The 20,008-nt window shown below is 36.8% G+C and overlaps 2 protein-coding genes across 52 annotated transcripts in view; both read left to right on the forward strand.

The window, feature by feature from the left end:
- The window catches only part of mllt10 (MLLT10 histone lysine methyltransferase DOT1L cofactor), a 72,417-nt gene extending 56,983 nt beyond the window's left edge, over window positions 1–15,434 (forward strand). For 10 of the 50 annotated variants that reach the window (XM_087308530.1, XM_087308532.1, XM_087308536.1 and 7 more), the window contains 8 exons: window positions 1,238–1,407; window positions 6,130–6,321; window positions 6,573–6,643; window positions 8,759–9,102; window positions 10,916–10,936; window positions 11,178–11,259; window positions 12,948–13,163; window positions 13,806–15,434. In XM_087308530.1, coding sequence (XP_087164656.1) covers window positions 1,238–1,407; window positions 6,130–6,321; window positions 6,573–6,643; window positions 8,759–9,102; window positions 10,916–10,936; window positions 11,178–11,259; window positions 12,948–13,163; window positions 13,806–13,853 — 1,144 coding nt within the window. In that variant the 3' untranslated portion in view covers window positions 13,854–15,434. 50 annotated transcript variants of the gene reach the window in all.
- A 2,345-nt stretch (window positions 15,435–17,779) lies between these two features.
- The window catches only part of bmi1a (BMI1 proto-oncogene, polycomb ring finger a), a 36,483-nt gene continuing 34,254 nt past the window's right edge, over window positions 17,780–20,008 (forward strand). The window contains exon 1 of one of the 2 annotated variants that reach the window (XM_087308157.1): window positions 17,780–18,031. The gene's annotated coding sequence lies outside the window, so the exon portion shown is untranslated. The remainder of the gene's footprint in view (window positions 18,032–20,008) is intronic. The other variant, XM_087308158.1, reaches the window with a different exon arrangement.

Here is a 20,008-nt window from a genome sequence, read left to right on the forward strand (position 1 = left end):
GAGGATATAAAATGGATTCATACTGAAAAATCTCTCAGAGATGCATTTGTAGTTAAAAAGGTATGCTGATTTTTAGAGTTTTCTTCAGGTCGCTTAAGTTACTCGAGTTAACTTTTTTGTGTAGCATTGTTGTTGCTTTAGTATGTATTTAATGTTTATATAAATGTTTGAAGCATGCGTTACATTCATATTGATATTTTCAGATTAAGTTTATATATTTCTTGGTCATAATATGACCAAAACCCAATTGTGAAAAGTTTAATATCACATTAAACTCATTTATGAAATATTTTGCGCCGTAAGATTTTTGCATTGCACTTGCCTTTTCCTTAATTCTTGGATTTATGTAAACGTGGACATATTTGACAGCTGAGTTTTCATTTAGCTTTGTCTTCATGCACATTACACCGCTTAAGGATAAAAGCTCTTTTATGTATTTGTTGACCCTGTGTTTTGCATTTTAAACAAATTGTCTGGGAATGTTTTTTTAAAATGTTGTCTGCAGCAGTACGGTTAGCACGCAAACATACAGCACTATGGTGCTTGTGGCAAAACCTGTTTAATTCGGTCTTTTGGTGATCCTTTTTCCCTTTCTTTGCTCCCAATTCTTTCCTGTCTGTGCTGCTGTCCGATTAAAAATTAAAACCTGTAAACAAAAATATCATTGATAAATATAATGTCCACTATCTCAACAAATTTCTTTTACCGTCTTAGATGAACTACAAATATCTGTACGTGCTGTTTCTGTGCTTCTCAGTGAAGCGACCCGCCCGCACGGGGTGATATGGCTTCACAGTCCTTTGCTGGAGATTTATTGCCTTGTGGCGCTGATCTCAGCCCAGCTAATTACCCCAGAGATAGATTCACTTTTCCCTGAGAGCCCTGATGTAGAGCCCAGAGCTGGATGCATTCATAATAACACAGATCGCTGTCTGTCCAAACAAGAGCGCACTGAGATTTATGGTGTCAGAGACGCAGGCCTAGGCTCTCTCACTTGGCCAAGCTGTGAACTCTGTTTGGCTTCCCTGAGAAGCACGTCTGTCTCTGAAGGCAGGCCGCCAGACCAGGAGTTCAGCTGTGTTGCTAAAATAGAAGCAGTCTAGAATATGTTTGTAAGCAAAAACTGGAGCATCGTTTTCTATTTTTAGTTTATGACTGAATGAGCTCTGTTTGATAAACGTGTGGGTGTATTAGCGAGTGTACACACATCTCATTTGCTGTCTATAAATGATTTCAGGTCTCCGCTGAGTGGGCTTCATATAAGGTATGACGCAGGACCTATGGTTCCAGGGCTCGGGTCTGGTTCGGATACGCTGCCCCCTGCGGCCACCAGCATTGACCAGCTGCTGGAACGCCAGTGGAATGAAGGACAGCAGTTTCTTCTACAACAGGGTTCACAAGGAGATGGTGAGAGGCTTTTTATACATGTGTCATGATGCCTTAACACTCAAGCATTAAGCTGTTCAGCCATGTCTGTTTGTCTTGTGGTGGTATTGTAAAGGAAGTTGCAGGGGTTTAGTTTAGTTGTTAATGACAGTTGATGAAAAATTTGTGTTTATGGGCACGATCGTTCATTGGTCCATATTAGAGCTGCACACTAAAATGAGAATCCCAGTTTTTTTTTTTAAATCAAAATCCCGAATTTCTCCCAATTCTGTACATGTAAAATAAAGTATAAAATATAAAAAAAAAAAGTATTAAAATATGATTAAACTTTATTATTGTTATTTCCCAAACATGATAAAACAATAATAATAATAATAATAATAATAGGCATATGTGTAAGTCTACTGTTAAAATTTTTTTATAGACTTAAAACGGTGGACTTAAACAGACTTGAAAAAATTTTCCTGGTCGTAAATGCGCAGTAAAGTGATGACATCCGAATACAAATATTCATAATTCTAAAGTTAAATTATTATGTTTGCAACATATGCTTGCTATCTGTCATTGACAACATTATTAGACACTTTTTTTTTCCACAAAAATAAAATGAGACATTTGTCATTATTAGATTCCCTCATGCATCATATCCAACATTATATAGGTTAGAGTAGTTATACTGACACTGTTAAATGTTTATTCTTGTGCACAACACTTTGTGTTGGCTATGAAAGAAAAAACATATCAAATGCTTGCCCGTAATAACGCCAAAATGTAATATGTCTATTTAAATGAGGTGTGCGGTTTCACTGCCGAGTGCAGTTCATGTCATGGCTGCAGTCACTTTGAGAAAAAAAAGAATACTCTTTTTTTGGGGCTCCCAAGCGATTGCTCTTTGCAACAAACTGAACGTTATTTACAACTTTATTACTTGTTATTTACAGTTCACTAAAGTATTCATCGTTCTAAGGCACATGTGTCCTCTCTGTAGTAAACACACAGCTCACGTGTGATTTCAACGCCGTGAATACGTCATTAAATGAAGACAGTAATAACATTTTTTAGGTGAATGATACCTTATAAATATGTGACCTTATAAATACAGTATGTGACTTGTTTAACATTATTTGGAGGTGTCCATGTTGCTGAGCAACGTATATAAAACAATGTAAAGACTTCTTTCCTGAGCTTGAAAATATCATTGGCTGAATCGTAGAAATGCTGGATTAAGATCGTGTGGGGGTCGAATAGAGATCACAATCTTTTTTTCGATTAATTGTGCAGCCCTAGTCCATATCTATTTCTTTTTGTTTTATTTTGTTGTGTCAAATGTTGTTAGTTATGTTTAGTCAAGTATAATTTTTTTGTTGAAATGCTCAGCTTGTACTAATCGTATTAGTGGAATTTTTAAGTCTAATTCTGTCATTCTGTGCAAGTACGAGTTCGCTAATAATTGTGAATATTAGTTATTATGTAGAGCAGTAATTTTTATTAAATATATAATTTTGGAAACTTTATAAACTTTTGGAAAAAAAAAAGGTTTAGTATTTTTTGTTTCAATTACTCTTTGGTAGCATTGGGGGTTATCTTATGTCAAGGTCTGTTTGGTTGACACCCTTTTTCACTAAAAACTGCTTGCACATCTTGGCTGTTTTTTGTGGCTTGTAAATGTGTTTCAAAGTGTTATTATCTCAGCGTAAACTATCATAATTTATATAAGTTCAGTCTGTTGGCAGTGTTCAGGCATTTCCAGATACTTGACAACCAAAACAACAATGGTGAACTTTATGTGTGCAGGAGTTACTCTTTTATGTGGACTGCTGTAAACGGGGATCCTTTTAAGAGCATTATCCATATTTGAAAAAAAATTCAAAGAAAATGTTTGTAGATAACGTTTTTAGTTGTGAAGTTATGAAATGAACATTGGCCTAATAGGGTGGTGTTGTTTTTTTGCCCACTAAATTGTTAGAGGTAGTTTTATTAATGGTGTGTTGACATGAATTTAAACTCAACAGTCATGCTTATTGAGAAGGGAAGTGTTTTTTTAAGAGATTTTAGTCTAGCAGATGAAAAAAGCTATGTGGACTTGAATTAAATAACAAAGTAGAGCTATTTAGAAACTGCTTATCATTGACACACGAAGATACACAGGTCAGTAAACAGTAAATCCATCCATAGCACCTTAGTACCTGCAAATGAAGATACTAAGTGCACTTAAAACACTTTCACAACCTTATGGCAATGCACTGGAAACCCACTCACCACATTCAAGTATCATTGTAATGATTTTGCATGTAAAATTCAATTAATTCCTATTATAATAATTTCAAAGTCTAGCTAAGAGGGTTCATTGATATGCTGAAGAAGATTGTGCAGATATCAAAAGGCATTTTAAATTAATTTCTCTTTACTTTCTGAAAGCCTTTTATAAATTATGGTCATTGAATGTTGGCTCTTCTCATAAAAATTCAAAATAAAATAATTTGACACTTTCTAATCTCAGGCCACCTAACAATAAACTTTGAGCTATTGCTTTTACTCCCACAATTTTATTTATTGCTAGAATAATTACTTAAACCATAAACAGTATTTTACAGCATGTCAATCAAATGGTATCCGTGTTTGTAGCCTGTAATTACATGCGTCCCTGTAATGCGAGTAATTAATGTATTGGTGAAAACCACAGTAATTATGAGCATCATTACCTGTTGGGTTTGTCTGTGTGTAGCTTATGTAGTTTGATAATGAGCTAAGTAATGTTGTCGAGCAGCAGGTAGCAGTGAATCTCTCTATAGCAGCAGGTCAGTTTGTAGTGTCAGGATTGTGTGAATGAGCTGCAGCTGTTTCTGTTAAGATTGAGTCTCTTCTGGTGAAGGGGGAAGTCAGATAAATGCATGGAGATGCCTGAAAAGGAAGCAGTAGGACGGTTGGATTTCTGTTCGCCACTGATATGAGACCAGTACTGCGGTTTTGGCGACAGTGCATCTGGTTTGAATTTTGTTCGAGGTTGCTGGCCTCCGATCAGTGGTATGTGATTCTTTGAGAGCGGAAGTCTGTTGTTGTAGTTTCTTCTGGAGGTCTTGAACCACACGTGTGCTGATGTAGTTTTTGCACTTGTGGTATCAGGTTCGCTGCTTTTAAAAGGTGGTTTGTAACCACTTATTTTGTTGTCAAGTGAAATTAAGTTAGCTTTTTAATGTAATGCGTTATGAAATGCAGATCGTCTCCACTTATTCGTATTAAACAGAAATATGCACTTTTTAAATACTTGGCAAATAAAAATTTACTGCTGAAAATGGAGTCTAATAAGCTTTTTAAAATTGATTCATTTTTGTAAACGAAAGACATTGAATGTAAAAATTTGCCAGCTTTACAATCAGTTCTAATGACAATAAACATATGATAAAAGCACAAACACACAAATGCTTCCCACAGGTTTGAAATATACTTGCGGTGGTAGCCGAATTGAAACGCACCTTTTACCCACAGCACATAAATGGTCAACAACATGTGACAAACTAAAAATAATGTAATTTTTAAACTATATTTTTATTTATTAAGACACTGTTATACACCTTTTCATTTCAATGGGTTAAAGTTATTTAAAAAAGCTGCTGAAATAAAAGAAATCCACTATTTCTCTTACTTTTATGCTATTTAGGACCCATGTGCACCCACTGAGAGGTAAAGGTCTCTCTCTCTCTCTCTCTCTCTCTCTCTCTCTCTCTCTCTCTCTCTCTCTCTCTCTCTCTCTCTCTCTCTCTCTCTCTCTCTCTCTCTCTCTCTCTCTCTCTCTCTCTTACATTTACAGTATTGCCAAAGCTTTTTAGATAGGTCTATGTATAAATTTTGTCAAATATTAACATCATTAATAAAATATACAGCAAATGTGAAATAAATTACAGAATAATTATTGCAAAAAATTATAATAATAACTAGATTTAAAAAGTGTAGATCAGCTTCGAAAAGGTAATGCAAAAACGCATACAAATAATGGCAACTTTAGAAAGCAAAAGTAAAACTCGAATCCCCGACATTTTAGGAAATTCAGAAACTATGGTCGGATGCATTTTGGTGCAAAAAGCGTATCTTTGTGGGTCTGCAGAGGACGTGAGATTGTCTGTGTAAGTGTGGACTGGTTTTTCGCGCACAGACCAAGCAGTAGGAAACATGCATGATTTTCCACTGGTTAATCGATTGCAAATGTTTGGCTTATTTGGATGGATACAAAAATTGTAAAAGGATGATAATAATATTATTCATTTGTCACCACAAAATATTCATGGGCAGCTGTTAGGGAATAGGGCGTTCTTTAACCAGATGATTTTGGACGTTTTAAATAAAAGGAATGTTACTTGAATTGAGTTGTTTTGATGTTGACTAGTTAAATGTAAAACAGAAAGCTAAATTATCTTGAAAAAGCAGCACGGTGGCGCATTGAGTAGCACAATTGCCTTGATGCATGGTATGATGCATGGGTTTCCTCCGGGTGCTCTGGTTTCCCCCATAGTCCAAGGTCATGTGGTACAGGTGAATTGTATTTGCTAAATTGGCTGTAGTGTATGCGAGTGTGTACAGGAGTGTGTGTGTGTTTCCCAGGGTTGCGGCTGGAAGCGCATCCGCTGCATAAAACGTGCTGGATAAGTTGGCGATTCATTCCACTGTGGCGATCCCTGATTAATAAAGTGACTAGGTCAAAAAGAAAATGAATGAATTATGATGTTTTGTGTGTGCTCTTATGTCCAGTTCTGGCAATGCTGAAGTCCCTGCACCAGCTGCAGGTGGAAAACCGGCGCCTGGAGGAGCAAATCCGAACTCTCACCATGAAGAAGGAACGACTGCAGCTCTTGAGCGCTCAACTCTCTGTGCCTTTCACCCCTGCAAGCACCACGGCCACCACTGCCTCCTCTCCAATGTACCCCAGCAACACTCACACAGGTTAGCCTTCTCCACCTCTTGTGTGCCCATACAGTTTTCACACACTCCATCTGGATCGTCACAGTCTAATCCCACCCCAAACACCCCCCCAATTCACATATTCACACATACACACACACAAGCCCACCTCTCACCCCGTCCGACCCCCTTCCTACCCTCTGTTCGGCTCACGGAGCCTCCTCTCCCAGCTCAACTCTAGCTAATCTGGTCTCCACATTCATGTCAAGTTGCAAAATCTCTCTCTCCTCCAGACATGCTGCACAGCAAGAGCATTCAGCTAGGCAGTGTTTTAACAGAGTCCTCTCAACCCTTGCCCACTCAGGTAACTTCCTCTACCCCTGCTCTGCAGATGCCATCTGCTGGGACTGAGCACCTCTTTAGTTGAGTCAAGTGTTATATATTATGTATATTTAAGTAGTTGAGTATAGGGCTGGGTGGTATGGCAATATTTATATAATGGCACAATATATTATCAGATGTTAAAGATTTTGCTGTAGGATTTGTTTTGCAGAAAGTGAATATATCAACATTATTCAGTGCTACTAAAGTTATTAACACTTTATAGTGTTTAGACATGGGACGATAATGCTTTACAAGGTACACCGTGGTTTGGAAAAGTCAATGTTTTAAAACTGCCAAAATTTTCTGCTATACTGTTCCTAAGGTATGTGTACGATTTTTATTTACATTACATATTAACATTTATTAGGACAACAGTTTCTCCAGCAGAAAAGATATCAAAAGATGCCATTTTAAATTGTAATTGGATACATTTTAAACAGATTTGTAATGAAATCTGTGTTTTTGAAACTAATGAAGACAGCAGAAGTCAACGATTCATGTGAAATCTTTAGCCTGACGTCTTTACTGCTCCAAAAAGGTTTTTTTTAAATAAAATGTATTGTGTTCAAAAAGGAAAAAAAAGTTTTGTTTTTTACCCAGACATTTAAAAAGAATATATTTTACAGCAGTAATCACAATACTGTGAAACCTTGATATTTTTATCCAAGGTTATCATACCTTCTGAATCTTATAATAGTGTCAAAGAAAAATGCATGAATAAGAAATTAAAAAAGAATGGGACATGACTTTAATTTTAAAATGTTGTTAATAAAAAACAGCACAGAACACTGAAAGCATTCCTTCCTGAATGTGTTTCTGTTGGTTGCTTTGTGCAGTTAAATAGTCAAATACATGCACAGCAATGTCAAAATGATTGCTGTGTGGATTTTTCACATAAACACAGTCATGTATGTCTTAAGAAAACCTAAACCCTGTGTGAAACTGCATGTGTATCGGTATATTCATGATGTCCTCAGGGTCCTAAAAAGTTTTAGTGGCATAAATTTTAAAAACACAAATTTTAGCCTTAAAGTCTTAAATTTACTTAAATATTGGCTTTTAGGTCATTTTAAACGGGTGTTAATTTTTTTTATGTAAAGCTACTCAATCAATCCAAAACGCACCCAATCACTAACAATACGTCAATAAAGCGTTTAGCAAAACTACTCAGAACTAATATTATGACTGTAGTTTGTTGTGCAAACATTTAGTCTTTAAACAGTTTTTTAAGTGATGTTGAACAAAAATGTATGTGTACAACTAAGGTCTGCTTGCTTTGACACACTATTTAAAATGTTTGGCTAAGACATTACTAATTTTTGTTTCTTCTGCTGGGCCATTAAAAAATCATTTAAAAAAGTGTCTAGCCTTATTTAAGTCTGAAATTTCATTCTGCGTGGTCTTCAAAAGGTCTTAAAAAGTCTTAAATTTGACTTGTTGAAACCTGCAGAAACTCTTGTGTATCCGTGCATTTAGCAGCTTGGTGTACCTGCTTCTGTCTTTGTTAAACAAATGACAGGAAGAAAATCACTCACTCTTGACTAAATGAATGTAGTGAACATGCTGTAGTGTTTTGTTTTTACACAGATGTGTATCAGGAGTTTGTTAAACTAAAAATAAAAAAGGATAAAGGGACAAAAGCTCACTCTTACTTGAATAACTTTTATGTTTTAAATAAGAAACCAATCATACATAATTCATGAAGACTCTGTATAGTGTTATTTTTAACGGTGTATATTCAGTTTCTGTAGTATTGAAAGTGAAATCTGCTGTACCAGGAAAAATAAATAAGTTTAAAATAAAATCTAGATGTTGATCATATCGCCCAGCCCTACTCAAATGTGTTTCAGTGATTTGATGGTTTAACGCATAAATAAGCATTGTAATGTCAGATTCATGGCGTAATTGGTGGCAGTGTTGTGTTTTTTTTATTTACAGCTTCCTGTAATGTAATATCTCATTTATATGATGATGTATTTATTTGGCAGGACAGGTAAAGGAGGTGCCTCTCTCATGTTGACCTCTCCCTCTCTCTCTCTCTCTCTCTCTCCCTCTCATGCTCTTGTGCTTTCTCTATTCTCTCTCCTTCTTTCAGGATCCCCAGTCTGGTGGCCATAGTAGCGGAAGCAGCACGTCGTCTCTCTCCACCCCTCCGTCTGCAGCCCACAGCCCGCCCCAGCAGCAGGTGAACGGAGTCGGCATGGCCGGGGTGCCTGTCCAGCCTGGCAATGCCAACTCGTCCCTGCCTGCCATAGCCGGGGTGACGGGTCTGATGGGCGCTCTGCAGGGCAACCACCTGGCCATGAGTGGCATCGTGGGCGCCTTAAACGGAGTAATCCAAACCTCCCAGTCCAGCCTGACCCAGAACAGCAGTCCCCTGCCCCAATCAGCAACAGCTTCCAGCGCATCTCTGTCCATGTCCAGCTCTCTCACTAACAGGTAGGAGCTAATGTAAAATGATAAATGACGAGATGTGAAATGAGAGCCATTCTTTGGGGAAAACGATAACATGGATAACATTGGGGATGCTGATGATGTGGCTTTTTTTTGGATAATTCTTTGAAAGCCAAAATTAAGAGGAGTAAAATGTGTTTTTGTAATCTGTGCATTAAGCAGATCCTCTAGTTTTTTTATGAATTTTATTTTTATTTTTATTTTTTACGATAGATATAACTGATTTTGTGGTGGTAATTCCCAGAAATTTGCAGACAATTTTGCGATTAAAAAACATAACTAAATATAAAAGAATTATAGATATTATTTTATATTATTATTTATATTATTTACCATTTTAGGCAGACAATGACACGAATCATAAAAATAAAGCTTCTTTATTTTGGTTTGTCAAGACAAGATCTAAAACGGTAGGATTAAGCCAAAGAAAGGTTGTATAACTATTATTTTTATCCACGATCTTAGTTTCTCTTAAATTTCACTTCCAGAAGCATCTTACATCATGTATCTCACTCAGGACAGGTGTTAGGGCTTCCCCTAATGTAATACACCTAAAACATGGATTGCCGTAAAACTTGTCAATGGCAGAAGCGTTTGAAGCGTTTGCTCTTGTCAACGACAGGGATGGAGGTAAACTAAAACACATATCGATATTACGCACACCGTAATACCAGCCATACATGTAAAGCACAAATAATATTCTGCAATTCGGTCACGTCCAGCAGCCGTCATTCTTAAACCGATCTCCATCAGTGTAAACTGCTTGCTATTTTGTCTGTTTCACTGCTCTGTTTAATAGAAGTTGTCTAACGAGCGTTAAACACATAAAACGCCCAATTCGCGCCATAGGATGCCTAATCCAATCTTTGCATGGACTCCACATGTAAATCACTCGCATTTAATCCGCATCTGCTTACTGCACAGGCTTCGAAACAGTTCCCCCGCTCTCATGTAATTTAATGTAATGATTGTGAGGGGGCAGGCAAGACGTCATTTTTTGAGAGACACCCAAATGCATCACGTGCACTGTGTATACAGCGTCCATAAGTCACATAAAACAATAAATTGCAAGCTGAAAAGAATATAAATTGATTATATGGTTTGGAATTGGATGTTTTATGAGATTATTAAAATTTTTTGCCATTATTTTGCTTTTAATTAAGAATTTTGCTGGATCGCGAAAATATGCAACTTTTTGTTGATTTTGCCAACCAGGGGGACTGATTAAGATTTGGAGGCAAATGAGCGTGTTTCATGTGCACACTTTAAATATTTTGGGTAGTTTATTTTCTTTGATTATGAAAGAAGGCTGTGAAAAAGGAATTCAATAAAAACAGTTTGTTGAAATGTTATCACAGTTCCTTTTATTATTGGTTTAATTTTAAAATATGATTCTTTGTCATGTAAAGCTGAATTTTACTTCAGTTTTCAGGGATAAATGATTGTTCAGAAAGCATTCTGTTGTGCTGATTGGTCCTAAAAAGAAACATTTCAGAATATACATATATATTTCATGGGCAAATACAGCATTGATTGTTTTTTTATATTTTCATTTCCTAACGTCAATTGAACAACTATTTAATTTTTCTGACTAAAAGACTTTATGACTACAAACTGTTCAATTGTATTTCATTTGACCTATTTTAATATTATTTTGGGGTGAATTGGGAATGTGATGTACTTGTGAGATTTATCTATAGAGCTTGGCATAGTGTGATGTTTTCATATTTCCTTCATCTCTGCTCATCTTTTCTGCTTCCTCATCTCTCTTCCGCTTGCACTTTTTGGATTATAGCAGCATGTCTACAACGAAAACTAGGTGAGGATTGGCTTGCTGAGCCCTTTTCTTTCTCACTTGTGCATTTGTGCTTATGTCTTTATGCTTATGTTCTGCGCCACTCCATATGCTTCAAAATAAATTGTCTTATAGTTCAGCTGTTTCCTCAGCCCTTAGTTATCATCACAAAGTTCTTTCTTATTAATGAGTGGAGCCATGACCAAGATGATTTTTAATTGGAAAAAAGTATTTTGCTTATTTGGTCTTCTGCATGTGTTTCTAGGCTTTTCACTGAACAACACAGGCAGATTCTCCTCCATCAGCATCAACTACAGCAGCTTTTCGGCTCCCAGCAACCCACACCGGTGAGAGGAACATCAGCATTCATCGTCGCTTTCACCATAAATATAGTACACGATTAACTGCACACATTTACTTCCAATGTTTTTTTCAGATATGAAAATGTCCAAATAATGTGTCATTAACATTACTGTGGGCATTTCGGTAGATTGTTGAGCCTGTCATTCAGTTTATTTACCTATGTAAATATATATTATGTATAGGGCTTAGTTAGTCAAGCCCAAAATTATTCAAAATCTTTTTTGACTTTAGGGTACTTTTATTCAACCAGCATTTTTTGTCCGAAAATGACACAGGCGTCTCCTATTAGATGATGACGATGCACAAGAGAAATCATTGTGGAAAAAATATTTCTCAGCTTTTATTTACATTTGAACAAAAAGGGGCATGTCCAAAATTATCTGTACCCTTCTCAAAAATCTAAAGAAAAAAGCTGTAATATTGAACCAATCAAATGCTTCCTCTAATTGCTGACCAGCCCTTTTCATGTCTCCACTGGTATTTTTGCCTATTCATCTTTAGCGATGAGCTGCAATCCTTTCAGGTTGGTGGGTCTCCTTTTTATCACCCTGATCATTAGATTCTTCCACACATTCTCAATTGAATATTCTCAATTCCTTAATTAGGTCAGGACTCTGGCTGGGCCACTGCAAAATGTTAATGTTTTTATCCGCCAACCATTTCTTCACCAATTTTGCTGCGTGTTTTGGGTCGTTGTTGTTCTGAAATGTCCAAAAGGCCAAGTTTCTCTGGAGACTGCCTGATATTGATGCGAATTTGGAGGTATTGCTCAATTTTTATAGTGCTTTTCATGGTCATTAGGTTCCCTGGTCCACCAATTAAAAAATACTCCCAAAACATTAGTTATCCACCATCATGTTTAACATTGGAGATTGTGTTTTTAGGGTTTAAGACTTCTTCTTTTTACACCAAATGAAAGCTACATCACTAACATCATTAAGTTTGTAAGAATAATGCAAAATGTGTTTTTTTAAATTGGCAAAAATTTTATGAGGGAAACCATCTCAGCTTCATTTTGAGCAAACAAAAACCCTGCTATAGTGATTAAAGGGATAATAATGTAATTTTAATTAACACATCATTGACTCACTCTCTAAACATTTATGAGTTTCTGTTTAACCAAAAAGAAGATATTCTGAAGAATGTTGGAAACTGGTAGCTATTGACTTCCATAGTAGGGAATAAAGTTACTGTGGAACTCTGTAGCCACTGGTTTCCAACATTCCTTAAGATATTTTATTTTGTGTTCACCTAAAGAAAGAAATTGGAACCCGTTTAGAACGAGTTGAGTGTGTCAACAATGACCGTTTTTAATTTTGGGGAGAAATGTCCCCAAAAGTGGTTAATTGGCATTGTGTTGCTGTAGATAATATAACATTTAGGGGCAGATCATTCTGAGTTCATGCGTAATTCTCAAAATAAAAAAATAAATATACAAATTTGCTTGCAAATATCATGTGAACCACACAATTCACTGGTACAAAAAAAGCAATGCTTTCTTCCTCATAAGTGTTTCTAATGCTGTTCTGGCAGCTCTTGGAATTGCAATTTTGAGCAAACTCTTGCCACTTTTCTGGCAATCTGCATCAGGCGTTTTTGTGGGCAGTCTGTGGGTGTGCCGTCTCTGTCTAGACATATCATCATCATACTGTGTTTGTCTGTCTGTGTTTAGGAACAGCAGCAGGTTCTGCTCTATCAGTTAATGCAACAACAACAGCAGCAGCAGCAACAACAGCAGCAGAATGACATTCAGTTCCAGCAGCTGCCAATCAACAGCCTCCTGCCCGGCAATCAGCCAACCACCAGCACAAACCCCTTCCTAGCCCACCACAATGACAACAACACTCCTAAAGCTGGAGTTAATACTGCAGCCATCAAACAAACTAAAGTATGACATGTTTTATGGATTCCGTGTGTGCTTGTGTGAAATATGAAGTGTATATTAGTTCATTTTAATTGTAACTATTGTTATATTTAAAGATTTGCTGTTATATTTTAGATAGATGATTATATAGAAAATATTTGGATACCACTTTCACCTATTTTTTTTTTTATTACTGGCTTTATTTGCTGTGGGGAAGCTGTAATTAAATATTAGTATTCCTTTTATTCTATAAAGGTTTTGCAAAGATTCTTGCACTTTATTTTTTTTCAAAATTTCCTCCAGAAAATCACTAATGTGTTATCTGTCGTAGGTAATTCCAGTAAGTTAAAACATTGATTTTTATGTTGTCTAAAAATAAGTTAAAATAAATCTAAAAATATGCCTCTTTTTTATTATTTCATGCCATAAAATGCTCTATATGACAAAAATTTTATGTAATTTGGAAGAAATGTCATTAGTATTTTACAGAAAAAATATATCTTGTGTGTGTGTGTGTGTGTGTGTATACATATGTGTGTGTATTAAACATATTAGGATAACTATTAATAGATATATTTATATATTTTGTATATTATATCTTCAACAAATGAACCTTTTGTCCATGCTGTGATTACTGAAAGTCTGTTTTGTTGTTGTTTTCTTCAGAGACTGGGGGAGAAAGCTGTACCTGTGACAGGACAGGAGAAAACCTGATGCAGAAAGCAACATTTCGGGGAGGTTTTGCCTTCTGGATCCCTTTCATCTGCTCACCCCATGAGGCTGGCAATCTGAGCAGCAAAGACCAGAACACTTACCCGCCACACGAAACCCTCACTAGCACCAGCCTTCATTAACACACACATACACACTTGCCAGTTTGATGCCCATCTGGCAAACAACATGCTGCACTGAGTTTGTGGAAATCACTTGCTGTAAACTTATTGGGTCCCACGAGGACCAAAACACACACACACACACACACACACACACATACACACACACACCCTGCCAGTGTGTTGAAAATGACACGCTGGTGCAAGTCTCTGTGGGTGGAAAGCGTAAACCGATGGGACTGAAGGATGGAGACGCTTCTGGAACAATATCTGCTCACCGCTGTTACCTCTCTACACCCCTTTAACAATAAAAACCCTGTCGTTATTCGTCTATCTGTGTGTTTCAAGGCGTCAAACGTTTCAAAGCTGAAGCGATCAGACATTTGTGCACCACAAAGGCCTTCTCTGCCTCCTGATCTTGAGCTTCCCCTTTGAGGAGGTGTCCCAAATGTCCACTGACCCTGCTGCACTCTTCCAAGAGCAACTACCTCTCATAGACCAGGCCCTGAACCCAAGTGCCTGGCCCCGATCTCCTAGCTCTCAGCGAGGGGCCGTGCGGGCCCTGGAGACGCTGCCAGACTCTGGAAAGCCCTGTTTTATTTCCTCCAGTCTATCCTTTTTTTCCTTTTTGTTGGAATGAATAAATCCTAATCGGCGTCGCTCAGGCAATACCAGTTCAGAGACAGAATCTCTGCCTGTACAGTGACTACACTGAAAACAACTGAAACAAAAACTCATTTTGAATGTTTGTGCTGCATTGAATACTTTGAAGCCAACTTTCTATTGTTCCTTTTTTATTTATTTGCATACGTTGCTTGTTGGGCGCAAGGTAAAATATTTTAACACTCAACTGGCGAAATGTTTTATACTACTGTACAAACTTCTCAATCATTTTGATGAACAAGTCTGGTGTTTGAAGGTGTAAGAAAACATGAAAAAAAGCCTACTTGATGATTTTGTGGTTTTGTAAATATATATTTTTTCTTTTCCTCTTTTTAGTTGCGATGTAAATCAACAGATGCATATTGGATTAAGAATAAGCTGTCAGAATAAATGAGACTTAGTTTAGCACACTTTTACCTCTTTTTCTGTTGTAAATACATATTTGTGATTTCACTTGGTGGTGTGAAGGACCGTTTTAAAGCACTGTCGGTGTGTTCAGATCTTTTTTTTAAACAGGCTTTCAACAAGACTGGTGACTGGATAATGTCTATTAATTTATTTTTATATGTGCAGGGACTTTTTTTTTTCTTTTGCACCATTTTATTGATGTGGTTTTATACGTTATAGATATGGTATGTCCACGTTCTCATGTATTTGTACAGAAATTATGCAAAATCTCTAAAGTTTGTATTTAAAACATCAAAAGTGAAACCACACAAGTCCTGCTTCATATTAAGAAATTTTGAACACTGAGATTGTAGTGATGAACTTTTTTCAGTGATAAAATCTGATTATAACAGCTCTTGCATTTTGCCGTTTCTTTTTTTGAACCTAAGTTTCAGCATGTCAGCTCAATAAGTTCAGTATGATTTTAAAAAAACCTTGATGGGCTTTTTATAAGGAAGAATGACACAAATGCAAACTACATTGCACTCCAGTTAAATCTGCTTCTGTTTAAATGGGAAGATATTACATTTGGTGTAAGGTGCGTGATTTTGAATGCTAATTACAATACTTTTACATCATTTAAAGAAAGAGCACAGCCAAAAAAATCAAAGATCTGTCATTTTGTTCATTGTAATATTGATCCAAAACTGCATTAATGTTTGGTGAAGCATATATTTTGAAGAATGTTGGTAACAGTTTTGTTTCCCATTGTCTTGAATTGTTTTTGCTTTGTTGTTGAAATCAAAATGGTTAACTCAACAACTATCTTCAAAATATCTTATGTTTGGAAAAGTCTCTTTATAAAATAGCACACATTCCTAAGGTAATAGTAACTTTTACATGACAACAGTGTACTAAAACGGATGTGTTTTATATTACGATTCAAGATCTTCAAAACAACTAACTAAAAATGTATTATTCATGCTAAGTAGTTGGCGACATCACCATTAACGTAGTCATTGTGATAGCAGTATCAAAAAAATCCTCATGAGAACGTGTCTAGTCTAATCTAGTGCACAGAATCTTGTAGTAGATCACCAATGTACTTATCTCCTATGGGTAATATGAATTTGGTCATACTACACTCAAATACTGTTTTTCCAGCCTGATCTCCTGTTACGGATTGATTAAATCTGGGTTAATTAGTACAAATTTATGCTTAAAATGTAACATTTTTAAAAGTGGACAAAACCTTTTAGTATGACCAATTTGTACTAAATTCAAACAAATGATAGCCTATGAGTTCAAACAAATGAGTCACCAAGTTAAAAGGAATTGGCATAAGATTGCATTGGTCATTTGCATACTATATGGAAAAAAAGTATTTTGGATGCTGCATACATTTTCACTTGTGCAAAAATGTCTGCTGAAGCATTCTTCTGTCCAGGGAAACACAGTACACACTAAACTCTGTCATCCCTTTATTTTTCCCACATCACCACTCAAGAACCCTCATATTTCTCCAGTCTGTCCTTGTGTTTGCTATTTGGTGAGTGGAACCCATTTCTCAGCATGACCCCCAGGGACCTGGCCAGCTCCGAGCGCTCCTGCTGTGGGAACAGCAGGCCCTTCTCTCCCCTCAGCTTCATCAAGCTGTCCACACTACTGACCACCCACTGGCCTCTGACCTCTGATGCGCTCAAAGCAGGGCACACACAATGGGGCCAGTGACAGCATTCATGCATCTGAAAAATCTTCGTTTTATTTTAATCAGATCAAAGCATTGATGGAAATTGGTGAAACTACACATTTGTGGACAGCCGTCTCATTTTTCCCACAATTAAATCTAGAACTATATTATGAGCTATATGTGACTTGAAGTTCTTAAAAGCGCTGCATTTAAATGTGTTTTGGAAAAGGGATTTACAATCTTGAATGCTGTCTCTGAACAACTGAAGGGAAGAATGTGATTTCTAGATTTGTTGGTTTCATCAGAAATTGTACTTTTCTATGCAACAATATATATAGAATTTAAAAATCAGTACGTAATAAAGCATGATCAAATTTACAGTAACTATAGGGGAAAAGTACCTGGGTGTCTGACTACTTAAAGTGGAACTCTTAAGTACTCATCCAACAGACACTTCCATCCGCTTAGGCAACGGTAGAGAAATTGTATGGAATGGCAGTGAAGTAAAAGACTGACAGTGTGCTTGATTTAGGACATCCCTGCTGAAAAAAAAATGCTTAAACCAGCCTAAGCTGGTTGGCTGGTTTTAGCTGGTCGACCAGCCTGGTTTTAGACGAGTTTTGGCCATTTCCAGGCAAGTTCTAGCTATTTCCAACCAGATCTTAGCTGGTCAGGCTGGGAGATGAGCTTAAACCAGGCTGGTCAAGCTGGTTTTAGCTAGTCATTTTCCCGCCTGACCAGCTTAAACCAGCCTAAAAATGGCCAAAACCCCTCTAAACCAGGCTGGTCAACCAGCTAAAATCTTTGCAAACCTGCAACCATAAACTTTAGAAGAATGACAAAGTTGTGGACAGAAATAAAGCAATGCTACATAGGCTACTAACGTTAGTGTGATTATGATAATAATAATACAGTAACTTAAAATATAACCACATAACAATTAGTAGACCGTTGAAGCACAAATAAAGACTCTATGTAGTCCTACTGATAAAATAACTAGAAGTTAATGAGTCCGGAAGCATACTCGGTTACGTTACCGTAAAACGATAGAAAACTTCTCAACGGTCGCGAAACCTCCCTGACGGCGAGCAGTGAAGAAATATTTAAGATGGCGACGTTCAAGAACTGCAGTCTAACTAAATTTAACACAACAAATCCACTAAATGTTAATTAATCGACCAAAGCTTATTCTGTAGTAAACACCAGAGCATGTGAGTGGCGTGCAGACACCAATCACGGGTAAAGCTTCGACGAAGGACGACAGTGACTGAATCTAAACCTTCAGACACACGGCTCATAGGTACCTGGCTAACTTACCCGTAAGTTACAGAAACTACACACTACACTGACAAGCTGTTGAAAATACAGTTGTGTTGTTGTTTTCCGAGTGTACGAGTGCGGTTCCTGACGTAAATAACCGAAATGTGTGTGACGCAAATACAGCATTGAAAGTTTACCACTGCTGTGAACGTGGCCTACTATACTATTACATTCACACTGCTGTCACAAATCAAATATTTAGGTTTGTTTTGTCATTTTCCCAAGCTAGTCAGTGATGCAATTGTGTTAAAGGGCTAGTTCACTCCAAAAAAAATTATTCTGTCATTGTTTTCTCACCCTCTCTTCTAAAAAAACAGCTTAAACGAGTCTTGGCTGGTTTAAGCGGGTCGACCAGCCTGGTTTTCGAGAGGTTTTGGCCATTTACAGCCTGGTCTTAGCTAGTGAGGCTGGGAGAGATGACCAGCTAAAACCAGCTTGACAAGCCTAGCCAGGCTGGCAGCCCAGCCAAAATCAGCCATGTACAGCTTAAACCAGGCTGGTCGAGCTGGTTTTAGCTGGTCATCTCTCCCAGCCTCACTAGCTAAGACCAGGCTGGAAATGGCCAAAACCAGCTAAAACTTGTTTCAGACTTGTCTGGGTTTCTTCTGTTGAACGCAAAACTAATATATTTAGAAGAGTTTTGGCAAAGTCAGGCATGGAAACATTCAGATATTTTCCCTACTGTGGATGCTGATGAATACTGATTTCTTCGACATTCCTCAAAATATTCATCAGAAAAAAGAAACACAAAGATTTGGAACCACTTGTGGGCATGGGTCGGTATTAGATCCTGACGGTATGATAACCTTGGATAATGTATGCAAGAGGAGGGGGTGGTATTGTGGATGGTATTGTGATTGCTGCTCTAAAATATATTCTATTTAAATTTCTGGATAAAAAACTAAAACTTTTTTCCCCTTTGAACACTATATTTTGTTTTGAGAAACATTTAAAAATATTTTAGAAGAGTAAACATGTGAGGCTAATTAAATTAAGTTAATTATAGACTTCTGCTGTTCTCATTAGTTTTAAAAACAGATTTTTTTAACAATTTAAAACAGCATCTTTGGATATCTTTCCTGCTGGAGATACTGCTGTCCTAAACAACTTTACATATAGGAGAAAGGGTATAGCATAAAATGTTGGCGGTTTTCAAACTTTGACTTTTTCAAATTGTGGTATACCTTGAAAAAGGTTATTGTCCCATGCCTACTTGTGGGTGAGTAAATGTTTCTTTCTGGGTAAACTTTCCCTTTAATGCCCGAGCAGATGGGGTATAGGAGGCCGAAGGCAGAGCTGCTAAAGTCTGTGTCTCTCACTCGCTCTCTGCCAGGTGCAATGGACTGGGTGATCCAGATAAAAAACACTAAAAATCCTTAGGGACGATTCGTTTTCACCCCTCCTGCCTTTAAGGAATGGATTCAGCTTACAGGTAGGTAACAAAAGCTGCTAACTGACAGAGCTGGAGGGGAAGTGACTGATTTATGGCCATTTTCTTTCTCATTCTCCCCACAACTGTAACCCCGAATGGCCATGTCAAATTGAAATGTAGGAAGATTATTCGACCACAATGAAAATGTGTTTTGAGCTCCAGGCTGCTATAATTTATCACGTCTTTAAAGATTTTCTTAGGAATTTTTCCTGGTTGCTGATAATTTTAAATGTTTATGAATTATGAATTATTCACCTAATATGTTTACATCACCTATAGATGAAATCTCAAACAACAACCTAAAATAAATAGGAAAACATTGAGAAAAGTAAATAAATGTATTTTTTTTTTACACAAAACAGAAATAAAACTGCAATGTATAAAATAATAATGCATATTAATTGTAGCTTATGATAAAAATAGTTACTATAATGCTGATACAAATCAGTAATATTCAGAGGTCATCGTAACAAATAGGATAGTTTAAAAGACATAATTTGCAATTAAGAAATAATAATGAAGTCAATCTTAAAATTATATTACA

This window comes from Danio rerio, chromosome 24 (genome assembly GCF_052040795.2).
Source record: "Danio rerio strain M-AB ecotype USA chromosome 24, GRCz13ab, whole genome shotgun sequence".
Taxonomy (NCBI): Eukaryota; Metazoa; Chordata; class Actinopteri; order Cypriniformes; family Danionidae; genus Danio; species Danio rerio.